We start from the raw sequence: 22,150 nt of genomic DNA on the forward strand, positions 1-22,150 counted from the left end.
ATTTGTTTATTTGAACAGAATTTAAAGATAAAAATGAAAATGCAAAAATACAAAATTAAATGTAAACCGAGTTTTATTTTGCTCTAAGTAGTGTCTTGAAGCACTACAGCATGGTAAACAATGAAAATTAGTACAATTCATTCTGAAAAAAGCTGAGTTAACATGAGTTGTTATAAAGATGTAACCTACATTAACCCATAAATATTTCTGAACCACTTTCTTATACTTCGATTTATTGAAAGCTCACAAATGAGCAACAATCCTCATTGAGGAGAACAGAAACTTGATGTCGGCAACGCGACAGCACACACGCACACCCACCCAAAAAAAAGGGGAAAGAAAGAAAAAAATGACAATAATTTTATGTTCCCATGTTGTGAAATATGCTATACAATTGGGATGATATGCACATAATCCAAACACAACTCCAACCTCAGCTATGAGGTCCCCTAGAGAAAAGGCGCCACAAACACAACCCTGACATCACTAAAGAGGAAGAAGACCACACAAAGAGAACGGAGGAGAAGAGGGGAAAAGAGAGAACATGAAGAGGGACGAAGAAGCAGCATCTTCCAGACCATTCATAATCACATTCTCTTGCCACCGGCTACAGAGAGCCACAACACAGGGCTTACTTGCTCTCCCTTCAAAATACCGACATCACTTCCTGTGGGCAACATCTTGGGACTGAGGGGGAATTTCTGCAGATGACACTGGAGACAGTTTTTACATAAAAGAAGGAAAAGAAAACAAACCAAAACAAAAAAGAAAACGAGATGTCCTGCTGCCATATATATGTGTGTGTGTGTGTATATATATATATATATATATATATATATATATATATATATATATATATATATATATATATATATATATACACACACACACACACACACATATATACATATAACATACATATAACATATAACAAATGGGGGCAGTGAGTTGTTAGGGCAAACAAAAGCAAAATTTTAAAATGTCTAATTCTTACAACCTCATGCAGCTCATAGTTCAGGTATGTCCAACTGTATGCTTGAATGAACAATGCAAAGATATTACACAGGTCTCCATATAAAACGCATACTATGTAAAAAGGGCCACTGGGTGAGTAGCATTTACATATTGGCATTGTTTTGGTCGACAACCACCCGAGTGCTGATCTTACCTCTCCACAAGACAGGCTAACTACACGCATACACACACACACACAATCGTCAAAGAGCATGTACGCACATATACACACACACACACACACACACACACTCAGGCTGCCCAGGGAAGATGTGCCGCCTCAGCACTCAGCTCTCTCGGTTGTGTATATTTTAGTTTTTCATTTGTGTCCTTATGTACAGGTGTAGGTGTGTAAGTGTATGAGTGTTTGCGATTGAGACTGTGGTGTGTGTGTGTGTGTGTATGTGTTTATGTGTGTGTGTGTGAGTGAGAGGGGGACAGCTCAGTCACACATCTCCTCAGGGATCTCGTGGGGGTTCAGGATGCCGGGCACAGACATCTGAAGCTTGTGCTTCTCCTCCTGGGCCTGTCTGAGAGACGCCTCCCGCTCCTCCAGGAACAGGTCTGTTGTATCTTCACCTGCAAACTCCTACAGCCGCGAGAGAGGTGAAGTAGTTTACCGGCATGTACTCACATAAAGAATTATTAATAAGGTATATATAAGTAATTAAAAAGGTATATTGTGTGGGTTGGGGGGTAATGGGGTGTACCTGTGTGTGTGTGGGGAGGGGGTATGTTTGGGGTGGGGGGGTGATGAAATGGTGTGGGGGGTGTGATGAAATGGTGTGTGTGTATGGGAGAGAGAGAGAGAGAGAGAGAGAGAGAGAGAGAGAGAGAGAGCAACCAAGAGAGAAATGGCGTATGTGTATGGGGGCAAGAGAGAGAGCACGCCAAGCAGAAGTATGTCAGGGGCTCCAGTTCTACAGCCTCTCTGCCAGAAATCTGTCAGCTCCCCCCTCCACACGCAGATACACACCCAGGCCAAGTTACAAACTAATCCTACTCTATCCCTCTCCGACTCACACACCGGCAGGATTACATAGTGCCCCCCATAAACTTGAGCACACACATACATACACAAACCCTGTCCCACTGCACTTTCCCTGACAGTAAATCTGGACTTGATGCCCCACACAAAGACACACACACACACTTCGCATTCTGGTGTACCCCTGATCCCTCACTCACAAATTCTCTCCTAATAGAGCTCATGGGAGGCCCTGGACCAACACTTTGTAGGTGTAGGAGTAGGAGAGGGAACGATGGACACTCAGTGGACCGATGGCTCTTTGGGCCTGGGACGGACATAGTAGAAGCTCACCTTAATCTGCACCAGGAAGTCCCTCAGGTGCTCCTTGAAAGCGGGGATGTCCTGGTTCAAGCTGAAGAGGCCTGTTACAAACACCTTCACCTGGGCACTATCAGAGAGGTGGTGGACACGAAAAAATATATATATATATATTAGTGCATCATATTTTATTATCAGTGTATTACATCTTGTTTTACTATAAAAAGAACATTAACCAAACACAGTGCCAAGTTTAATCAGGTGCATATTTGTATGTATGTGTGTGTGTGTGTGTGTGTGTGTGTGTGTCTTACTCTTGCAGGTGAGGGAAGGCGGTCTTGAGCAGGTTGGCCACATACTCCTGGATGAACACCTGGTTGTTGACTGGGCTGGAGGGGTTCAGGGTCGTGTTGATCTTGCCCTCCTCCACCAGGTTGAACATGTAGGCCAGGATGGAGGCGTGCATCGTCAGACCTGCCACAGAACACCAAGGCTCACCTTCACGGAGTTCATTGAATTACATACTCTGGGCCAAAGGCACTCCACAAGGTGGCCAAGTGAATTTAGGTCCTGTGCAACTACCCAGGCGGGGGTAAAACCACAAACAATAATAAACAAACAGCAGTGATCCCTAAACAAGTCCCACTAGTCAGACCTCAAGCCAGCAGCACAAACAAACATGCCTTGATCACACACAAACACAGACGCACACACACTAACAAACACAGATGTGCGCACAAACACAGACAGACACACACACACACACTCACCAGCAGTATGCGACGTATCTGTGACAACTGAAAATATGTGCTGGAGGATGTCACAGAAGTAGGTCTGGTAGAAGCTCTGGGCTGCAGCCTCCTCCTGCGCCACATTCTGCAGCAGCGTGTACAGGATCTGCAGACCTGCAACAGGAACACAGCCAGGGTTGAGCCTCTTCACAAACACAGCCACTAGCGCCAAGAGTTCCTGTCATTCAGTGATTACACCACTGAAATCATTTCTGTGAAATTACCACTTGTGCAACGAAACATAATGTTGCGCAACAAAGTTAAAATAATTTCAACTACTTAGGTGACGAGGGAGTTGTTGCACATGTGCACAGCACTTCAGCAGATTCCCATTTAACAATACTTGCACAACAATTTAAAATGACTTAGGATTTACAATAAAAATGGTGCATTTTCCATGAGGTACGTGTGGTGGACATCAAACAGGCTTATCTCAAAGAAAAGCCTATGCCTTTAATTCAAGGAGTTCAAAAGAAAAAACATAAACAAACAAAAAACGCTGCCCCTTTATGAAACACAATGCAGCTAATACATTTAGATAAACGGCAACATCAATGCAACCCGGATGCCGTATAACAAGAAAAAATAAGATGAGGGAAGCGTCGGATGTAGGCCTATCCACCAGCGCAGCTCTCAAAACAAGTCACAAAACCGCACACACAAGCACAGGAAGAGGAGACATGAGAGACCCGAACACCAGACCTGCAGGAAAGGTATAAGGTCCGGTTGTGTCCGACTGATATGGATTTTGAAGGCTGATACCTATATCGATATCAGAGTATTTAAGAAGCCGGAAACCGATTTATCGGCCGATAGTCATTTTAACCAACACAATGTAACAATTTTCTCCCAAAACAAAGTTTTGATCAAGGTGGGAAATTATGTGTTTAAATAGGCCTAACTATCTGGTTCCCTAATGAAAGGCTCTTAAAGGAACACACCACCCAATGTCAGTAGTAATATATGTTCTTACCTTAACTTTCACGAGTTGAGTCATACCTCTCCCGTGTCGGTACGTGCACTCAAACGCTCTGGTGCGCGGCGCGAATGTGTTAGCATGTTGCTATGCTAGCGGGCTCAGACGTAGCCATAGAGGAAGGAAGATAGCAGTAATCAAAAACATCCACGTTTTCCCTACTTAAATACAGTTGCACGAGTAGTTGATAAAAATGTGTAAGGTCACACAACATGAAACGTGGCGATTTTCCAAGTGAATAAACAAGAGAACTACAATGTGTGGCGCAATAGCACTTGGGAGTACTTCGACCTAGCGTGGTAATATTAATACACATCTAATTGTAGATCCCAGCCATGCTTTCCGCTGTTTGCAGCAAAGCGGAATTCTATGAAACATGAAATCACTATAATACTTATGCTTGTTATCACAACCCTTCACAATGCATGTTATAACCATGATAGTTCCTCAATCTACTTTACCACTACCTGCTACTTCAGGGCAGGTTGTCTCCATTTACGGAAATGACTGTGTGCCTCGGAGGAGGAGGCTGAGGGGTCGGCTGAACTCTGTGGTGGATAGGATCTACAATTAGGTGTTAATTAATATTACTACGCTAGGTCAAAGTACTCCCAAGTGCTATTGCGCCACACATTGTAGTTCTTCTGTTTATTACCTTGGAAAACCGCCACGTTTCATGTTGTGTGACCTTACACATTTTTATCAACTACTCGTGCAACTGTATTTAAGTAGGGAAAACGTGGATGTTTTTGATTACCGTCATCTTCCTTCCTCTATGGCTACGTCTGAGCCCGCTAGCATAGCAACATGCTAACACATTCACATTCAGTCGCGCACCAGAGTGTTTGAGTGCACGTACCGACACGGGAGAGGTATGACTCAAGTCGTGAAAGTTAAGGTAAGAACATATATTACTACGGACATTGGGTGGCGTGTTCCTTTAAGGGTCATTAACACACCAAGAACGATAACTATAACCATAACGATAAAAGCGTGCACACTGAACAACGATAAACAACATCTCTCCTTGTGTTAATAAATGTGACCGCTACAATTTGATGGGTTCTGATTGGCTATTAGCTTTTTATCATTCTCAAAACTGCTCTGAAAGTGATCCCCAACGATATCGTTCTTCATGTCGTTATCATTATAGTAATCATTCATATTATCGAGAACGATATTTGTTTAGTTATCTTTATCGTTCTTGGTCTTATCGTGAATGGGCCTTTATACAGCTTTTCTTTTTTAAATGAAATAAGTGGTGTAAGGCCTTTCTTCTTTGATAACCACCATTGCACTATCTACACTGGGGCTATGCAAAACGTATCTTTTACTTCCTAGGCACTTCCTCACTTGGTGTAAACACCTTTGTTGAAATGCCAAAAAATTGAAGACTGAAACTAGAGAGTGCGTGTTTGGGAATTAACGTTGGCTCAGAAGTCTTGTTTCATGCTTAATGTAACAGTTTACATTCACTGACAGGACCAACAAGGACAGTGCGAGCGATGTGACAACGTTGTAGGCTTGGAAGCGGAACCAAGTCAATCAAGCAGCATGCATGTCTTGCAACAAGAAGCTACAGCATCTGGTGGACAAACCACATAACGACAATACTGGAAATCTTAATGAAGGATCAATAGTCGGTTTTCCTTTATTTAAAGGTACATTATGCAGGTTTAGGTATTTTTGGCTCCCTAGAGTTGCGATATATTTATATTTTACTCTGCTGTTAATAGCAAACTTCTCGTGACTTGTCCCCCTGTACACAATGAAAATGATTTTGTCGCTATGCCTATACTGTATAGCTATGCTAGGTGAATGATATACCTTTTACAAGTTTATTTACCATCAAATTGGCTTCGTAAAGATTATACTAAGGTGAAAAACTTTCATAGTGTGTGTGTGTATGTATGTTATGTGTGTGTTTCTGTGTGCGTGTGTGCTCACCCGTGTCAGCCACATTCCTCATGGTGTGCTTGAAGGCCCAGATGATGGAGTCTAGCACCAGCTTGAACTGGGCTGGGGGGATGGCCAGGAATGCTGGGAAGCAGTGGGAGTTGACCGCCTGGAGCAGGTAGAAGAAGTGCGTCCTGTGCTCGGGGTATTCCTCAAAGTCCTACACAGAGAAAAGGGGGAAACGAGGGGGTGAGGAGCTTATTCACCTGAACCTCACAGCAACAGCATTTCAATTGGGTGGGAAGAGTCCTGCAGTAGGACAGAGGTGAGTCATTATAAAAAATGACCACCGCTACCTTGGACCAAATGGCCTCAGTAACTCGGAAAGCCAAATAAGGTGACCTGGTGAAATGATTGATTCAGTGCAGTGTGTGGTTCAGAGGGTGTCACCTTGTTGATCATGTTCAGAGTGCACTCGAAGACAGCATCAAAAATCTGTGGGATTTCCGTGGTGATGTGCCCGCCAAGTTTATTTACGATGGTTGCCATCGTGCTGAGCACTTCGGGCTCCCTGGCAGCCGGAACATTCCGCTGGTAATCGATGAGCACGGCATCCAGAAGCGGAGGAACAAAATTCTCCCCCACCTGCACAGGCGCGCGCACACACACACACACACACACACACAAGCACACAGGGATTAGAAAGGATCAGTGGCAGGCACCAGACGTACGACTGCTTGTGTCGTGTCAGGACTAGACTAATCTCAGACAGGAGGTTAGAGTCAGGTGCACCTTGGGAACACACCTCAGTACGAACATTTACATGTCTTACGATTTTTATTATGGTATTTAAAGAAACAAAACTCAGCTCAAATCAAACACAACAATAAATACAAACATTTAGCACACACTCAGAACAAATAAAGCTATTGCATTCAACAGCAACTCAAAATACACAGAAAACCCTAAAATAGGACTGGCCGTGAAGTACGTTTCTTAATGCAGACACTAAATCGGTCTCTTCAAAGCATTGCACTGTCACTGACTATGAAGGAGTGCATCTTGGGGGAGAGAGCGTTGTGTGCGCTCAGCTGTGCTGTGTGTCGGAGTGTCTAGGGGGCGGGCTCACCATCTGGGGGTCATTGGAGCGGCTGACCCAGCCGGAGATCAGCTTTAGCGTCTCCCGCTTCACCGTCCTCATACTCCTTATTAGAGGCTGCTTCGTCACCATCTCACCTGTGGCAGACGGACAAGTCACCCGTTAGAGAAGACAGATGATCATAATCACACACACACCTATCCTGGACAGTAAATCTGGACTTCCAGGAAGACACACACACAGTGGACGAATTCCAGACACACACATTGGCGGGGGGAGAGGACAGAACTCTGAGATGTACGGTAGTAAAATTCTCAGGGGGTGCCTATCATATCAGGATCATCACTATTACGCACACAGCCTGCAAACACTTACATTTCCTTCACACTTCATCCTATTTATAGCACCATGCCGCCAGTAGTTAATATAGATCTGGCTCACAGAACTATTAGTAGTACGAGCCCACAAGACTAGCTCCCACACATAGATGTACGGCAATAAAACAAATCTGACTCACACACACACAAATGAAGACAGTAGGTGTCAGGTCAATCACATAAGATGCAAACAGTGCAGGGAATGAATGTGAACACACACACACACACACACACACACCATTGGTCTGGATGGCAGCGGAGATGTTCTCGCTCAGACACTTGTAGACGTTGAGCATGTCCAGGTAGATGCGCCCCAGCTGGATGACGAAGGGGTGGCCAACGGCCTTGCAGGCCCGCACGTTGGTCTTCAGGATGCTGCCCAGCTGCTTTACCGTCTCTGGGTCCTTCAGGATGTCCACGTTCTGAGGTGAGGAGAGGGGACAGGACAGGGAGGAGACTGGGGAGGTTAGGAAGGCCACTGCCGTGCTGGGACGACTATTATCAGCGAATTTACAGTGCTTGTTTTCTTTCTATTTAAAAAACAGGAATCAGTCCAAAACGTGACAAAATGAAGTGGATGTTGAGCTACATTGTTAAAAATGTCCATGCATTATTACACAATGCAAAACTAGTCTACATTTGAAAATATGGACACTGATCTCCCTCCAGAAACACACACAGCACTAAAACAGTGGTTGTGTATAAGGACCGTGTGTGTGTGTGTGTGTGTCTTACTTTGGTCGCCTGCTGGATGATGCTGTCCCACACCTGGTTGGGCAGGAGCATGTACTTCTCGATCAGGTGCTCCTGCGTGGCCTGGTCGTTACTTGCGCTGATCATGTAGCCCACCGCCTCGTAGAACGTGTGCACCTGGAATAAACGGACAGCAGCGCAGGAAAAGAACGGCAGAGAGAAAGCACAGGAAGAGAAAACAGCTGTGTTCATTAGACGGGTCCTGACAGGGGAAACAAAGGGAGAGTGCAAACAAATGAAAGACAACATCCAAGAGACGACTGCTGATTTTCTTCCCAACCCTGAGGTCAGCTATTCATTCCAGCTAATTTCCTGCCTCTAAGCCTCTACAAATTACAACAGTGGGGGCCATTAGGGTTTTTCATAAGTAGAGAAAATCTTTACTTCTAAAGAAATGCAAGTGTAGCACCGGTTGTTCGTTCGATCATACAATTCTGCTGTCAAATGAACTGGCACTACTGATAGAACGTAAAAGCACCTAATCAATAACTTAATAAATGCAATATAAAGGCCAAGTCATCAGTAGATCATGATTGGGCAAAAGACAACTGTGACTTGATGCTCCAGAGAGAATGTGATGGACCTTTTAGTAAAATGGAGCACTTGTCCTCAACATCATCTCTAAATTACCATACAAACAGTTTTTCTATGGGATGACAATCTCAGGTGCAACGTGCGTTTGGTGTGTAACAAAGGTGAGGCGGGAGGCAGAGATCAGGAAATGAAGGCCTCACCTGCTGCGGCTGGAGGTCACAGATGATGGTGTTGATGTTGTTGAGGATCTCGTCGATGAAGGGCATCACCTCACCCACCTGCACCTGGACAAAGTGTCGCCGGCACTTCTGGGCGATCTTGATGAACGTGTCGCAGGCCATGTCCTGCACGCCATCATGGGTTTCTGTAAAACATAGTGAGTTATAAGCATGCCACATTATACAAGAATGTGAAAGTATACTAATTATGTTGGCAAGTAATTTCTTGCAGATAAAGACTGATTGTTAGTAACATACAACAATTTATACTACTATACTGCCATTGTCAAACTTTGCCAAAGATCCATGATGTCCATGCTAAACTGAAGCTGCAAACCCATTGTCAGTCAGTCACTCACTCACCGTGCATGAACTCAAAGAGTTTGTTGACGACAGTCTTGAGGAACTTCCAGTGGGCGCGCAGGAATCGTGGGTACTGGCCCACGATATACATGATATTGGAGGCGATGATGGCCTTGTTGTCCTTACCCCTCTTTTGCTCACACAGGCCCAGGAGGTCCTGAGGCACAAACACATGAAGCATGAAGCACCAATCATCCCTAAGTGCAGAACTAATAACTACTAACTAATCCCTGTCCAGGAACTAGGCACTTAGTGATATCCAGTTGCCCACCTTGATGACTGTGACCAGGAACCTCTTCTCGTCCTCCTCGTGCATGGCCCCACTGATGGAGCCGATGGCCCAACACAGCGTGTTCAGGTTCTTCCAGGACCACTCGGTCCCGTTCACCTGGTTGTGAAGCTTCTCCGTCATGATGCGTTCAGTGTCCGCATAGTCCAAGTGAGTCAGGTAGACTGAGGCCCATGGAGAGGAGGAGGAAGAGAGAGAGAGAGAGAGAAAACATAAAAAAGAAATGGTTTAAAAAGGTATTGAGGAGTCATCCCAAGCTTAAGAGCCAGCAGTAAATGCCCTCAGATGCATCAACAACAGCTAAGCTAAGAGGCTATTAAGTAAACAAATTGCCCAAACAGTCCCTGCGCTATGAGGCACAGAGCACTCACCCAGCGTCTCCCTCATGTTCTTGTAGAGGTTGATGGAATCGGTGTCCTTCATGAACTCGCGCACCACCTCGCCCTGGTCATTCTCCACCACCAGCACCTCCTCGGGCTTGGCCATGCGGCTTACCATCAGCAAACGCACCTGGGGGACAAGAAGGGGGAGGGAGGGAGGGGTGTAAACGGAGGAGTCTTTTCCTGATGCAGTGGGTAACACTTCAGCCGCTTTGAGGAAACTGTGCAAGAGGATGTGTCTAAAAAAAATAAAGTTTCAGTGTTTAGCTGTGCATATTTACAAGCTGCTTCGGCTGAGGGTTTGCAGTTAATTATACCATGGGGAGGTATTGGGCTTCAAAAAACAAAAAAAACAAAACAGCCTCTTATAGCAGCTCACAAAAACTGGACGTAAACTGATGTGGTCAGTCTTTCAGTATTTTGGGGGTTTGCCTTTCTAGGCTTCCATCATTGTTTTTAATACTTGGACTCCATGTTCCATATATGGACGAGCCGCTTACGTTTGCTGTAAAGGACCTCTCTCTAACGTGGCTGCCTGAGGACGCACTCACCTTGGAGAGGACGGGCAGATAGAGCTGCCTCCTAGGGGGCACGTCGAAGTGCTGGCTGCCTGACAGGAGTGGCGAGGTGGAGGTGGAGAAGGGGCTCTCGCGGTACAGCTCGGACGCCAGGTGGTTCCAGTACTCCAGACAGATCTTGAAAATCTCCGTCTCCTCCACCTCAGAGACCAGCAGCATGTAGTGCAGTGCCTGGGAGAAGGGGGAGCGTAGAGCAAGATGGAAAAGAGTGAGGAACTGCATTAAGTGTTCTATCTGATGGAGAGATTGTGCAACACTATTCCACGATGGATCAGACTGATAAAGAGACGTACGTAGTGAGTGAGCGTAATGCCAAAATGTTGCTTAGAGAGAAGTGCATGCAGAGTGAGATGGAAGGGCTGAACGTTTTTGGGGCTCATTCTAATTTCGCAACCACTGTCTTTTGGAACTTCAAGGTGGCAGGGCCTGCGTGGCCCTGATAAGACCCTGGCGTGGTGGTGGAGACAACACTGACTAACACCAGATGGTTAGATGGGGACGGGGGTGGTGGTGGAAGAAGCAAGTGCAGAGGAGATAGTGATCAGAGGCCTGTGGGCTGCTACTGCTGCTGCTACTGCTTTAGCTGGTCTGCTTTGGCAGATAGGACCGGGTGGCCTCACCTCCATGAGGGTCTCCCGCAGATTGAGGCGCTTCTCGATGAGCTGGCCGTGCTCCTTGAGGAAGGTGCAGAGGAACAGGCTCAGGTTCTGGATGAAGTTCTGCTCGTCGTCCTTGCCGTTTGCGTAGGCCAGGCGGATGTTGGTGTTCAGAGGAAGCATCTGTTACAGGAAGAAGGAACAATATATATTTTTTTATTATTTATTTCACCATTGGACAGAGCTTCACAGCGGTCAACTGGTCAAGGTCAAAAACATGATACCAACAGCATGTCAAAAACATGCTGATGACAGGCCATAAACATTCCCAGACAAACAACAACAAACAAAAAAAATATTCAGACTAGTTCAGACTTATTCAGCCAGTTCAATTTATCTTATCAGCAGCCAGTCTTTAACAGTCTATGGCGAATTGATTTCTTAACGTTACTAGTAGCGGACGTGTTACCTGTTTGAGTTGCATCATGGTGAGTGTAAACAGCGTGACAAACTGCTCCTCGTACTGACTCACGCTCACACCTGCAATCTCGGTCAGGCACTTCAGCGTCACGTTTCGGAACATGGGCACGTTTAGAAACTGTGGGAGAGGAAGGGGGGGTAGAGCAACAGGGTTTTTACTGCCAGCTGGTAACATGACACCCTTTATGGATGTTGGGCCTTTCCTGGGCACACAGAAATACTGGGGTGTCAGAGGAGACTTAAAGTATGTACCTTATACACGAGGGTGCTGATGAGCTTGGTTTCAAATATGTAGCCCAGAGGGATCCAGTTAAGAAACCGAAGCAGTGTTTCTAAAGTGGCGTGGACCAGTGGGGCATTCTGGGAATTTTCCTATAGAGCACAGAAAATTAAATGTATGTTTGATTTTCATATAGAAAGATCAGGGGGAGACAACCACACAAACATTCAAAGCCTGATACATACCATGACGAACTGGCAGAGCTGGAAAATCTGGGAGAATTCATTACACATGCTGGAGGGAAAAATACACAATAGTGGAGAGTTAATAATGAAGGTAGAGTGGGCATGTGTATGACAGTCTTGCCCAAGTTTACTGAACAACAGTAATTGTGTAACTGGGTTGAAGGCCAAGAGTAGCTTTAGATCCAACCAAGCCTATCTGGTAGAGGTAATTGTTTTTTTTTTTTATTTCAGGAAAGTATTAGCATGCTGTTGTTCAGACGTTTTTATTTTTTTAAATCAACCCTAAGGCCATTGTTGGAGTTAAGTATCAGAGGGGTGGTATCAGTGCCTCACCTGTCTTTTAGATGCTTGGCTTTGACCTGGGTCATTTGGCCACTGGAGAAGTCAAACACCTCCTCGCTCAGCAGTTTTAGGATAACCATGTTGTTCTGGCACAGGCTCTCGCTGGTGCGGCTCGCACCCACAATGTCGCTGATGAAGGTTGGCCAGTGCTTGGGCCACTCCTGCTTCAGGATCTACGCGTGTGCACAGTCACAAACACACAACAAAAACACAAACCACGCTCCAATTTGTCCCTCTGCATAGTTAAAATACCAACACTGCCACAGGAATACAAGACAGGAATAAATACATCATGTCATTACACATGCTTAGTATTTTCAGTCACTCAGGTGTTTATTTACAAAAATGTAGGATAAGTAGATCTTACCTGCACCAGGATCATGTTTAGCTTTCCTATGTATACCTTCTCTTTCTGCAAAGTCACATAAGAATAGAGTCACATTTCTGGAAAGATAAATTCCCAAAATAAAAGCTGCAATAGACTGTGATGCCTCTCCAAGCAGCTCCACTCACCTCGACAGTTGCTGCATCAGACGACGTCTTGATAATCAGACCGACAACATACTTTTTTATTCCTGCACACAAGCAAATAAAAAGGCCGGGCGTTAGAGTCCGCTGATGGGCAGCAAAGGCCACATGCAGAGCCAGTCCTGACAATGGAGACTTTGGGTAGGGGGGCACTTAAGGGTATCAAATAGTGAAGGAAATAAAAAAAGAGAGACATCTGTAGGAAAATAAACAAAAACCCAGCACATTTCAGAGAACTACATTGTCTCTTGCCATGCATAGCTCAGTGAGTAAACTAGCGTGCGCCGGATTTGTTTGTATTAACTTGAAGATACATACATTTTATTTCCTTAATGTGTTTGGAGATATTTGCCAATTCTAGTACTGGGACTAATTAATGACATCATTCCCTTTGAACAGGACAGGAGAGAAAAAAAAAACAGCTCAAAATAGCTTTTAGACACATTGCTTGTTGGAAGATGAGAGTACTAGCTCTATCCACATTTGCTAGGAGCATCAGCACATGACCACAGTAATGTGTAGAGAACCAATCACAGACCCGGATGCAAGGCAGAACGCTGACACGTGAAATGACATACTTGCCAGTCGCCCTGCATTGGTTTGCCACTTGAACAAAACTCAGGCATCTACGGTCAGAAGTGGGAAGTCTTAGGTCAATGATGGGGGAAAAAAAAAAAGAGCTAATAACTTGGAGGGGAAAAAGAAGTGACTCAATAATAGAATGATTAGATTTGACTTTAACCTAAAATGTAATAAAAATCTTGATTAGAAGCCAAACATTGGGCATACACTGTCTAGTCAGTATTAAGACTCCTGCAATGTTTCTTACAATTACATACTCTTACTATGGGCATCCTTAAGTCCCTTAATTTCAAAAAATGTGGTAGCATCTTAACATGGATGTAGAACAATCAACAATTTCTCTTACTTGTTAAGCTGTTGGGATGGGCAAAAGAGTACCGACTGAATCCTATTAGTAATCTGGAGTCAAAAGCTCTTCAAAAGAACACATACATCCTGTTAGCATTAAAAAGTCACACTCTAGTTTGTGTGCACTTCAAAACATTAGAGACCTTCTCCCAGCTCTGCTGCTGATTGCATGAGTCTGAGGATTGTGAGTAATGGAAACGCATGAGGAAATGGATGAAGGCTAAATTAAGAGGCATGTGTATGCAGTTCACCACTTCATTCTCTTCAATGCCTGGTGATAGTACCATTAAGTGGCAGATAGGGGGCAGCAAAGTATGGAACCTTTAACAAGGGAGCCAATCAACTTTGGGGTTGTCAATCAAAGGGTAGGCATCTTTGTAATTTCATGTATTATACATTCTAACAAAAAAATAAAATAACCCACGTACTTGCACACACATACACACACAAAGCACTTCAGGTAGAATGAAGAGCAGAGAGGCTGGCCGAATTACACCCCAGGGACAACAGTTCATAGTTGGATTACTTCCAACTCCATGACGTCTAATGCTGTGCTGATCACATTACACTGGGAACTGAATAATCATATGGGGACAGTAGTGATCAGAAGGGGACATGTTAAAACACTGGCTATAGTTTGTTTTGATTTGGATTGATGGCATATCAAAAGACTATTACATGATCTAAAGAATCAAACAAACAAATTCAGTTACATAGATGAATAACTAGATGCTTTAAATATACATCCCAATTTTTTGCAGCGGTTGCCTGTAGCCAAATCGGGGGAAGCCACAGCTGCCTGTAAATGAAATTAAAAAACAGTTGCTGCGACAGGAACCATCAATAATTTGTTTCTTATGCTCGGCACTTGCAAAGCACTCTGTATACCAAGTTTTATCTGATCACTTACAATAACAGCTAGTCTTTACAATACGCCCATTGGGGAAACAGCTCTGCCACAAACAACGTGTTCTTGCTTTGACTTGCCTTTTTCTGCTGTGGAGAAGGGCTGCCCAAGTGCTGAATCCAATCCTTTTGGAGAGGGAACTGCACCCAGCCAAGCAGAAACGCACACCAGCATGCTTAGCAGAGGACACGGCTCAGCTTGGCAACAGCACGTCGGGCTACTAAATGCGAATTTGTGGCCGCAACTGAAAAGTGCCTTACGATGGTTCGCCTTTTGAATGGTATTGTCGCAGCAGAGTCAGAGGCAGCGCCGTGTCAGCTAGGGAGGTGTTGTCCACTGGGGTGTCATGTATGGAGAGGGAAAAACTGCTCCTACAAAGCCATTTGATTGGTGAGCTCCGAATGCAAAAGCTCTTTTGACCTCTCTTTTGGCCTTGGGTCAGAAATGTGAGCATGGACGTTAAACGACACGTACCTTCACACTGGTTTCGTGGTAAAATCTTCCATCTTGTTTTTATAACCGTTTCCAGAATCTGCAGGGCATAGTACTGTAATGCCAAAAGAGAAATAGTCGTTAATGGCGTCAGTTCAACCCAAGCACGTCAAAACATGTCACCATAGCTGTGCAGTTAAACCACCAAAAACTATTTAAAAAAAAAAAGGTCTGAATTGAGCCTGCCTGAGATGTTTTAAAATGTTCCCTTTAAGTAAACACAAACATGAAGGGAAGGGGAGGGGGGTCTGATTTGGACAGGTTTTCATGCAGATTTTCAGTGGGGTTAAAATAATATGCAACTCTCTCTCTCTCTCTCTATGAGCCGCTATTTGGATGAAAAGCCTGTAGCAGTCCTGCTGTTATTCCCCGCATCACACCAGAACAGTGAAAGACAGCAAAGAGAGGAGGGAGACGGAGAGAGGCAGGCCAACGCCTACGCCTCACGAATAGCATCTGGTTGCTGAGATGCTCACAGCTCCAGACGCTACCAAGCACCACAACAAAACGAATGATGCCACCCGAAAAGGAAGGAGAGGAAGAAAAAAAAAAGTTGCTGACCCCCAAAGAGAGCCAGAATGGAATGATCTCTGCTCTCCTCATGTTTTTATTGGTTTCTTTTCTGGGGTCAAAATATGGTCAAGTCAAATAGCCACACCCTCACAGCTCATTTGCTGAAGATAAAAAGATAAACAAATAAAGAGCTAAACAACTAAAACAATATGGCAAGTCATCCTAAAAGCTTGTTTTCACCTTGAACTGGTGTGCCTCGTAAGAACAGCAAGACAGACCACAGGTTTGATTTGACACCCTCAAATTCTGTAGAGTGATATGCTCCTTATTTTGGCTTGGTGTTTTAGTTAGTGTACTTGTTAACGTCACTAGTGTTATTCGGATCAACAGTATTTCAGCTGTAGGGATCATCGACTTTAAAGGTGCAGTAAGTAGGTTTTGTTGCAAAAGAGAAATTAATATATTGGTAGGCCTAAAATGAAGGTGTTTCTCTTAGCCAGGAGTGGAATGATTATGTTCCTCAAATTCCTGTGCCCACTGAGCATCTTGAATCAATGGATTTTGACTCAATCTTATTTTCTAAATGTGTTTAGTACATTGTACATGAACATTATAAAACATAACTTAAAGGCCTGAAACAGAGAACCAAGAAGCATAGAACGCACAGCAATACTGGGAAGCTGTTTTTTTTGTCATTGGTGTATGACTATTTATCTATTAATTTATTTCTGCTGACAACCAAAACTACTCACTGTACCTTTAACTAGGTGAGGGTGGTTGTGGTGGGGGCAGGGGGCAAGTCTGAGAAATCAAAAGATGCACAGCAAGCTGTTAATGTTTCAAAGCCACGGGGTTAAGGGTTGTTGAGGGGGACGTTTTCAACACAGATATGGTTATTAAAAGGTGAACTTGAAGGTTGGACGGCCCTTAATGCTAAACCACTTTAAACCTAGAAAACCTTCCAAACCCTCTTGCGGTTTCACCTTTAACTTCTGATCAAAATAAAAAAGGAGGAGCCAACAGAAAACAGCTACAATAAGCAACAGCTCCTTCCAGCAGACATGTTTTATTCTGCCCTGCCGTTAGGATTTTAGTTTTTGTTTGTTTGTGGGGATAGCAGAAAGTTGTTGAGACCTGAAGAGAGGACAGTGAATGCGAGACCAGACACAGGAGACATGAATGATCCCTACAGAAGAAATAGCTGCTGCTAGCACCTGGCTGTGATGAGGTCTAGATAGTGCTGTTTCCGGAAACCCTCCCTCAGCCCAATGAAACAAATGCAATAGAAAATTGATGAACATAATTCAGTCAAAGGGAATCAAAAGGGTAGACCTTGTGGAGGCCTGCCGCCAAAGCCTAGCTGTGTCAAGATGCACAGGAAGACACACCCCTTTTCTTCCTATTACAAGCAATCAACAATAATGGAACATTATGATTAATATCAAATATTAACACCTTCAATTAAGTAAAAATACAAGCTTTCTTTAAAAAAGCAATTTAGAAAATAAAGATAGTTCAGAGCCAAATATTAAGGAGGTGCTTTACTGATAACACTTTTTTCTGATTGATTTTTTTTTCTTTCCTTTTTTAAAAGTAAGAAAAATTAAGACTTTAGACAAATTTAAGAAGTGTTTACCTTTTCTGCTTTCTCTGTTACTGGGTAAATTACATGTTTGAACTTATACTGTTGATAGATCAACTCAAACATTAGTAATGACTTGTCAAGTGTTAAGAGCAATGTCACAGGCAAGCAAAAAAAGGCAAACTGGTTTACAATTACTTTGAGGAAGCCTTTGAAATATTGAAGAGGCTACAACTTCCACACAAACATCAGTGGCATGAAAAACACTACAGAGAAGTAATGGAAACGGGCCACATTCAGTTTGCTAACTCCAATGAAGACCAAATCAATGCAACTTATTTTAGTCGAGGAGATAAATAAGGTATTTTTTTTGTTTTGTTTTGTCAGGAACATTTTACCGGCATCTGTTTGCCAGGGCAGAGATTTGAGGGCGAGAGCGGCCGCAGCCGGAGTCATTTTGTGTAAGGACGTGGTATTATAGGAGAAGACTGGGCACTCTGCAGAAGTATTTCACTGTAAACAGAGGATCGTCACACAGTGCCTTGAACTTGCACTGTGAGTTTTCTCAGTTGAGAGTGGAGCCTCTCAAAGGGTGAGCGGGCAAGGAGTTTATTTGTGCTTATGCGTGTTGGGGAATCTGTACGTGTGAGTATGTGTGTCTATTAGAGGAGGGAGATGTTGTTAAAGGGTTATCTGAAAATACTCCAGTGCCATCACTCCAAATGATTCACACCACCAGAGGGACAAAGACAAACAGAAGACCCTCCCCTTTTTTGAAAACACAACCAGAGCAGGAAACAGGTGGTTACACTGGGAGGGACAGCACAGCTAAGTGATCAAAGATTCAATCAATCTAATGCTCTTGATCAGATCTATTGTGAGACATTCTGCCCGGAAAATTTGACAGGACTTCCTCAAAGTAGAGAAATGGCCTTCCTCCACTTGAGTTGCCAGGCTTACTTTGGTGTTCATGTTCTGTGAGAACTCCAGGATGGTGTCTACTCTGGTCCAGGCATCCGGATGTTCTTTTAAATGGGTCAACACCTCCTGTGCCATTCTTTGCTGCACGGAGGAAAAGCAGGGGATAAGGAACATATTTATCACAGATCATTTATTCGGTAGGTGCACCTTGTGGTACTGTCCACTGACATTCAGCAGCATAAGAATTACAATGCCATGAGGTCCTCTTCTTGTCTACATTAACACATTGATTCAAGTTGAACAACTAAAACTAGAGCTATTCTTACCTGGGGTCCCACACCATGGTAGAGACAATTCACAACGTTATCCAGCAGGTTAATATCCAGTTTCTGGTTGAAGTCCAGCAGCTGTCGCGCTGCATGGTCGGCTAACATTGTCATAATTGCTGGCATAGAGCTCTGCAAGGACAGGGAGGTGAGGTGAGGGGGCAGAGAAAACATCCAACAGGCAAAGTCATGTGAATTGAAAGTTTGGGCGCACAATTCCAAACAGCTGACTGTATCCACCCCACTGTGGCAAACAACCCCTCCCCTCCCTCAACAAAGGTCTACCATCAACAAGCCTTATTTAACCTGCTCTTGGTCCTGTGTAGTGTCGGTCAACTTCTTTTCTGATACACATAAATAGCTTGTAAAAAGACCTTCATGTAAAGTAAACAACAGGGGGCCTTAAATACCGCTGGCGGTGGACACCAGAAAGCACATGTTTGTGCTTAACCAAAGGCAATGCATGCCAGGGCACATTCAGTTCATCCTCACAATAAGAGCACGTGCACCTCTGCACGTCCTACGACGTCACACTGTTTACATCTACAGCTGACAGGCATGGAATCTCTTTCATCTCTTTTTCATATTGCTGTGCCTTCAAACCAACCACTAGATAATTAATTAAGAATAACTAGCTCATGCTTAATAGTGTGCAATCAGTAGGTTTATTTATAACCTGTAAAAAGAATGCAAATAAAAAAGCTGGGTGCCATACAATCCAAGAACGTGATGAAATTCTTCTAATGTTTGATTCCCGTGACATCCAATGTCCGCAAGTGCACTTCAAGAGCTTTTCCACCGATGAGTGTCGTAAAAGTTAAAATGCATCATTCAACTAAAGAGAAGTCAAATCGTGCAGTGTTATTAATTCTAGATAAACAAATACTCGCATGTCGAACTAATTACGCATGCCGACGTTTCTAATTCACCATCTAACAAAGGCTGGGAAAGTTCATGTCCAACTTCCACAATAACTTGTTTAAAAACTTTGGTCGAACAATTTATAAAGGCTACATGAAAGCCAAAATGGACTTCTTAAACTGCTAGCTTGTCCAATCAACTTTCCAAGGTTTTCTCCTAACACGATTAGCTAATTGTTGGCTTGGATGACGGTTAGAGTAACCGCTCAAATTACACTGAGCAGGTAGCGGATTTACAATCCATCTTTGATATATTGTAACGTCACCAGCAGACCCATGTCCTTGTACAGAAAAACGTAAGTAACTTCTCTCAACTAACTAACGCAAGTAACGTCAAAGCTAATGTACACAGATACCTCTAACGTTACATAATATGACGCTATAACGGTTCGAAATTGGCCAATTTGCAAACCTACTACGCACTACTACTAACCTAACTGACTTGGAAAAATAGTAAACTGATTTGCTTAACGTCAGTGAACACTATGCACTCAACTACATCCGATACATAATTTGTCAGAAGTTATCAAAATGTGAAGCGTAACCATTTGCATAACATTGCATTAACTTGGGGTTCTTGCTACACAACTTAAATCAGTTCGCAAATGCATAAATTACATCAAGACCATCGTGCAGTTACTCCATCACGCGATTTAAGGGGGTGACACCGACTTTGCTTTCCTCAAGTTAAATGGGTCTACTCGTTTCCACGCTGATGTTACCCCTCCCACCAACATGCTGTTTGACGCAACCAGCACACAGTTGGACGAGGAGTGATGGCTAGCTAGCTACACAACTGGAGTCTAAAGCCTAAATCACCGCGAAAAACAGAGAAACGTCTACAATAAGGTTATGATTCATTATATTCGTTACTTGTCAGTCGAGCTTTCAGTGACATTATCTTGACAAAACTTAATTGGACAAACTGCCGTTATCTTACCGTTACAAGGACATTGTCTTTCTCCTGCAACGTTAATGAACTGAGCAACACCATCATAACCCGTTAGCTAACCTAGGTGGCTAGGGTTTAGGTTCATTGTAACGCGATGTCCATTAAACGTTAGCTACCATTGCAAGGCGTTAGTTAAAACGTTTTCTGCTGGCTAACTTTATGATTAAGTCAAACGTGCTCACGACATATTGTATAGCTATTCTTGAGTATTCGCTAGCCACCTGGGTTCATTCAATCCTGACTCACACCACAGCTTCTAGCTAGCTAACATGAGAATCATGCATCCATTCATGGCACGAGTTCTGTCACACACCCGCAATACCTGGTAGACTAACGTTAGATAGCTAGCTCAGTCCTCGCCAGCTAGCTGCGAATAACACTTTTGGTCTTTTAATGTTACTTACCTACGATAAATCTGTGATGTGCTTCTTTGGATTTAATCCCAAAGTGAAGTAACGTTAAAACAAATAACACTGACAATTGTACAGCCCTTTGCCCAGGTATAATCAAGCCCAAAGAAAATAATGTTAGCGTTAAGCCGTAAGTTTTGACCCAGCACTCAGCGTTACCTACCAAAAATCCAAGCCTTTGCCTGAGAGAGGGATGGCTTTTAAGCCACGAACGTACTCAAACTGACTAGCTTCAGTATTCCAGTTGCTTGATAATTGCTAGTTTGCTAGCAGAAGCTACCTAGCTACAGCTAAAAAAGGTTGTCTATCCCCTAACGTTAGACAGCCCCTGTTCCACTATCAGCAGCTATGATAACCTTAGTTGTTGGATGGTGAGGACCACTGATGTGGAATTCGCACCAATAATCACGGCAAACTGAGTAACTTCGTACTCCGATGCATTTTACGAAATAAAATAAAGCTTAATTTATAAATTGTATCTTTACTGAGATAAATGTTGCAGCGGGCGGTTTGAGAGACTGTGAGCCTGTGCCTCTTCTCCTCTCAAGCAACAAACTCATAACCGGTTGAAACCGGTTCAGACTGGGAGATTCCATCTCGGTTTAGTTTTCAGCCGATGGCGCCTCGGAAAGTTTGGACTAACGTCACGCCCACGTTGGCTTTCAATTGGCTCTACCTCTGAATGGGACATCCCTCTTTCACATCTATTGGTGCATAGACGTGCCAATTTGTTTCAATTCTTTCAGGCGCCCACGCGACCGCTCCGCCCGTGGTCAGAAAAAGAAGGCGGACTCCTAGCTGAATCTACAGAATGGAGCCCGTGTCTCCCCAACATGAGTGGCAAATTGTGCTGTCAATACTGATGTTTAACTACGCGTCGTACGTCTACTAACTTACAAGTTGTTAAGTGTCTTTACTGGTGGATCGTGAGCGTTGAATGATATTCCTTCGAGTATTTCGTGATATCAAATTTTCTCAAAGACATAGCGAAATTGAAGCAAACGTATAGGCTGCATGTTTTGACAATGCTCATAAACAAATTAAATGTAATAAGTCGTTAATATACTGATAACTTGTCTGTCAAGGGCGTCCTCACTGTGACTTAATTTCGGATGTTGGTACTTCCACCGTTTGTAAGCTGGTAATTTTCCACTCGCCACGAAGGGGAGTGGTTGCACTGAGACAGTGCATGTTAGACGCATGGCAAGAGGGGAAAGGATAAATGTGCGT

General features: G+C 43.8%; 1 protein-coding gene across 6 annotated transcripts; it reads right to left on the bottom strand.

Moving 5' to 3' along the window:
• Positions 1 to 942: 942 nt before the first annotated feature.
• On the bottom strand, positions 943 to 21,492 carry xpo1b (exportin 1 (CRM1 homolog, yeast) b). Of its 6 annotated transcripts, XM_048269086.1 has the most exons (26): positions 21,084 to 21,492; positions 20,915 to 20,938; positions 18,639 to 18,770; positions 18,352 to 18,453; positions 15,279 to 15,351; positions 12,953 to 13,014; positions 12,807 to 12,851; positions 12,431 to 12,612; positions 12,098 to 12,146; positions 11,885 to 12,004; positions 11,622 to 11,750; positions 11,177 to 11,335; positions 10,530 to 10,727; positions 9,970 to 10,108; positions 9,581 to 9,762; positions 9,310 to 9,466; positions 8,929 to 9,092; positions 8,177 to 8,311; positions 7,680 to 7,863; positions 7,095 to 7,201; positions 6,416 to 6,610; positions 6,017 to 6,185; positions 3,073 to 3,207; positions 2,617 to 2,776; positions 2,336 to 2,432; positions 943 to 1,603 (listed from the first exon to the last, which is right to left on the bottom strand). In XM_048269086.1, exons 3-26 carry the CDS (start codon positions 18,762 to 18,764, stop codon positions 1,457 to 1,459), a joined length of 3,216 nt encoding a protein of 1,071 aa, XP_048125043.1. In that variant the 5' UTR covers positions 18,765 to 18,770; positions 20,915 to 20,938; positions 21,084 to 21,492; the 3' UTR covers positions 943 to 1,456. The 6 variants fall into 6 exon arrangements, with proteins under 6 accessions (XP_048125043.1, XP_048125042.1, XP_048125041.1 ...); XM_048269085.1 differs by lacking the exon at positions 20,915 to 20,938; XM_048269084.1 differs by lacking the exon at positions 20,915 to 20,938 and having other exon boundaries at positions 21,406 to 21,447.
• Positions 21,493 to 22,150: the final 658 nt, after the last annotated feature.

Source organism: Alosa alosa, chromosome 18, assembly GCF_017589495.1.
Source record: "Alosa alosa isolate M-15738 ecotype Scorff River chromosome 18, AALO_Geno_1.1, whole genome shotgun sequence".
Taxonomy (NCBI): domain Eukaryota; kingdom Metazoa; phylum Chordata; class Actinopteri; order Clupeiformes; family Clupeidae; genus Alosa; species Alosa alosa.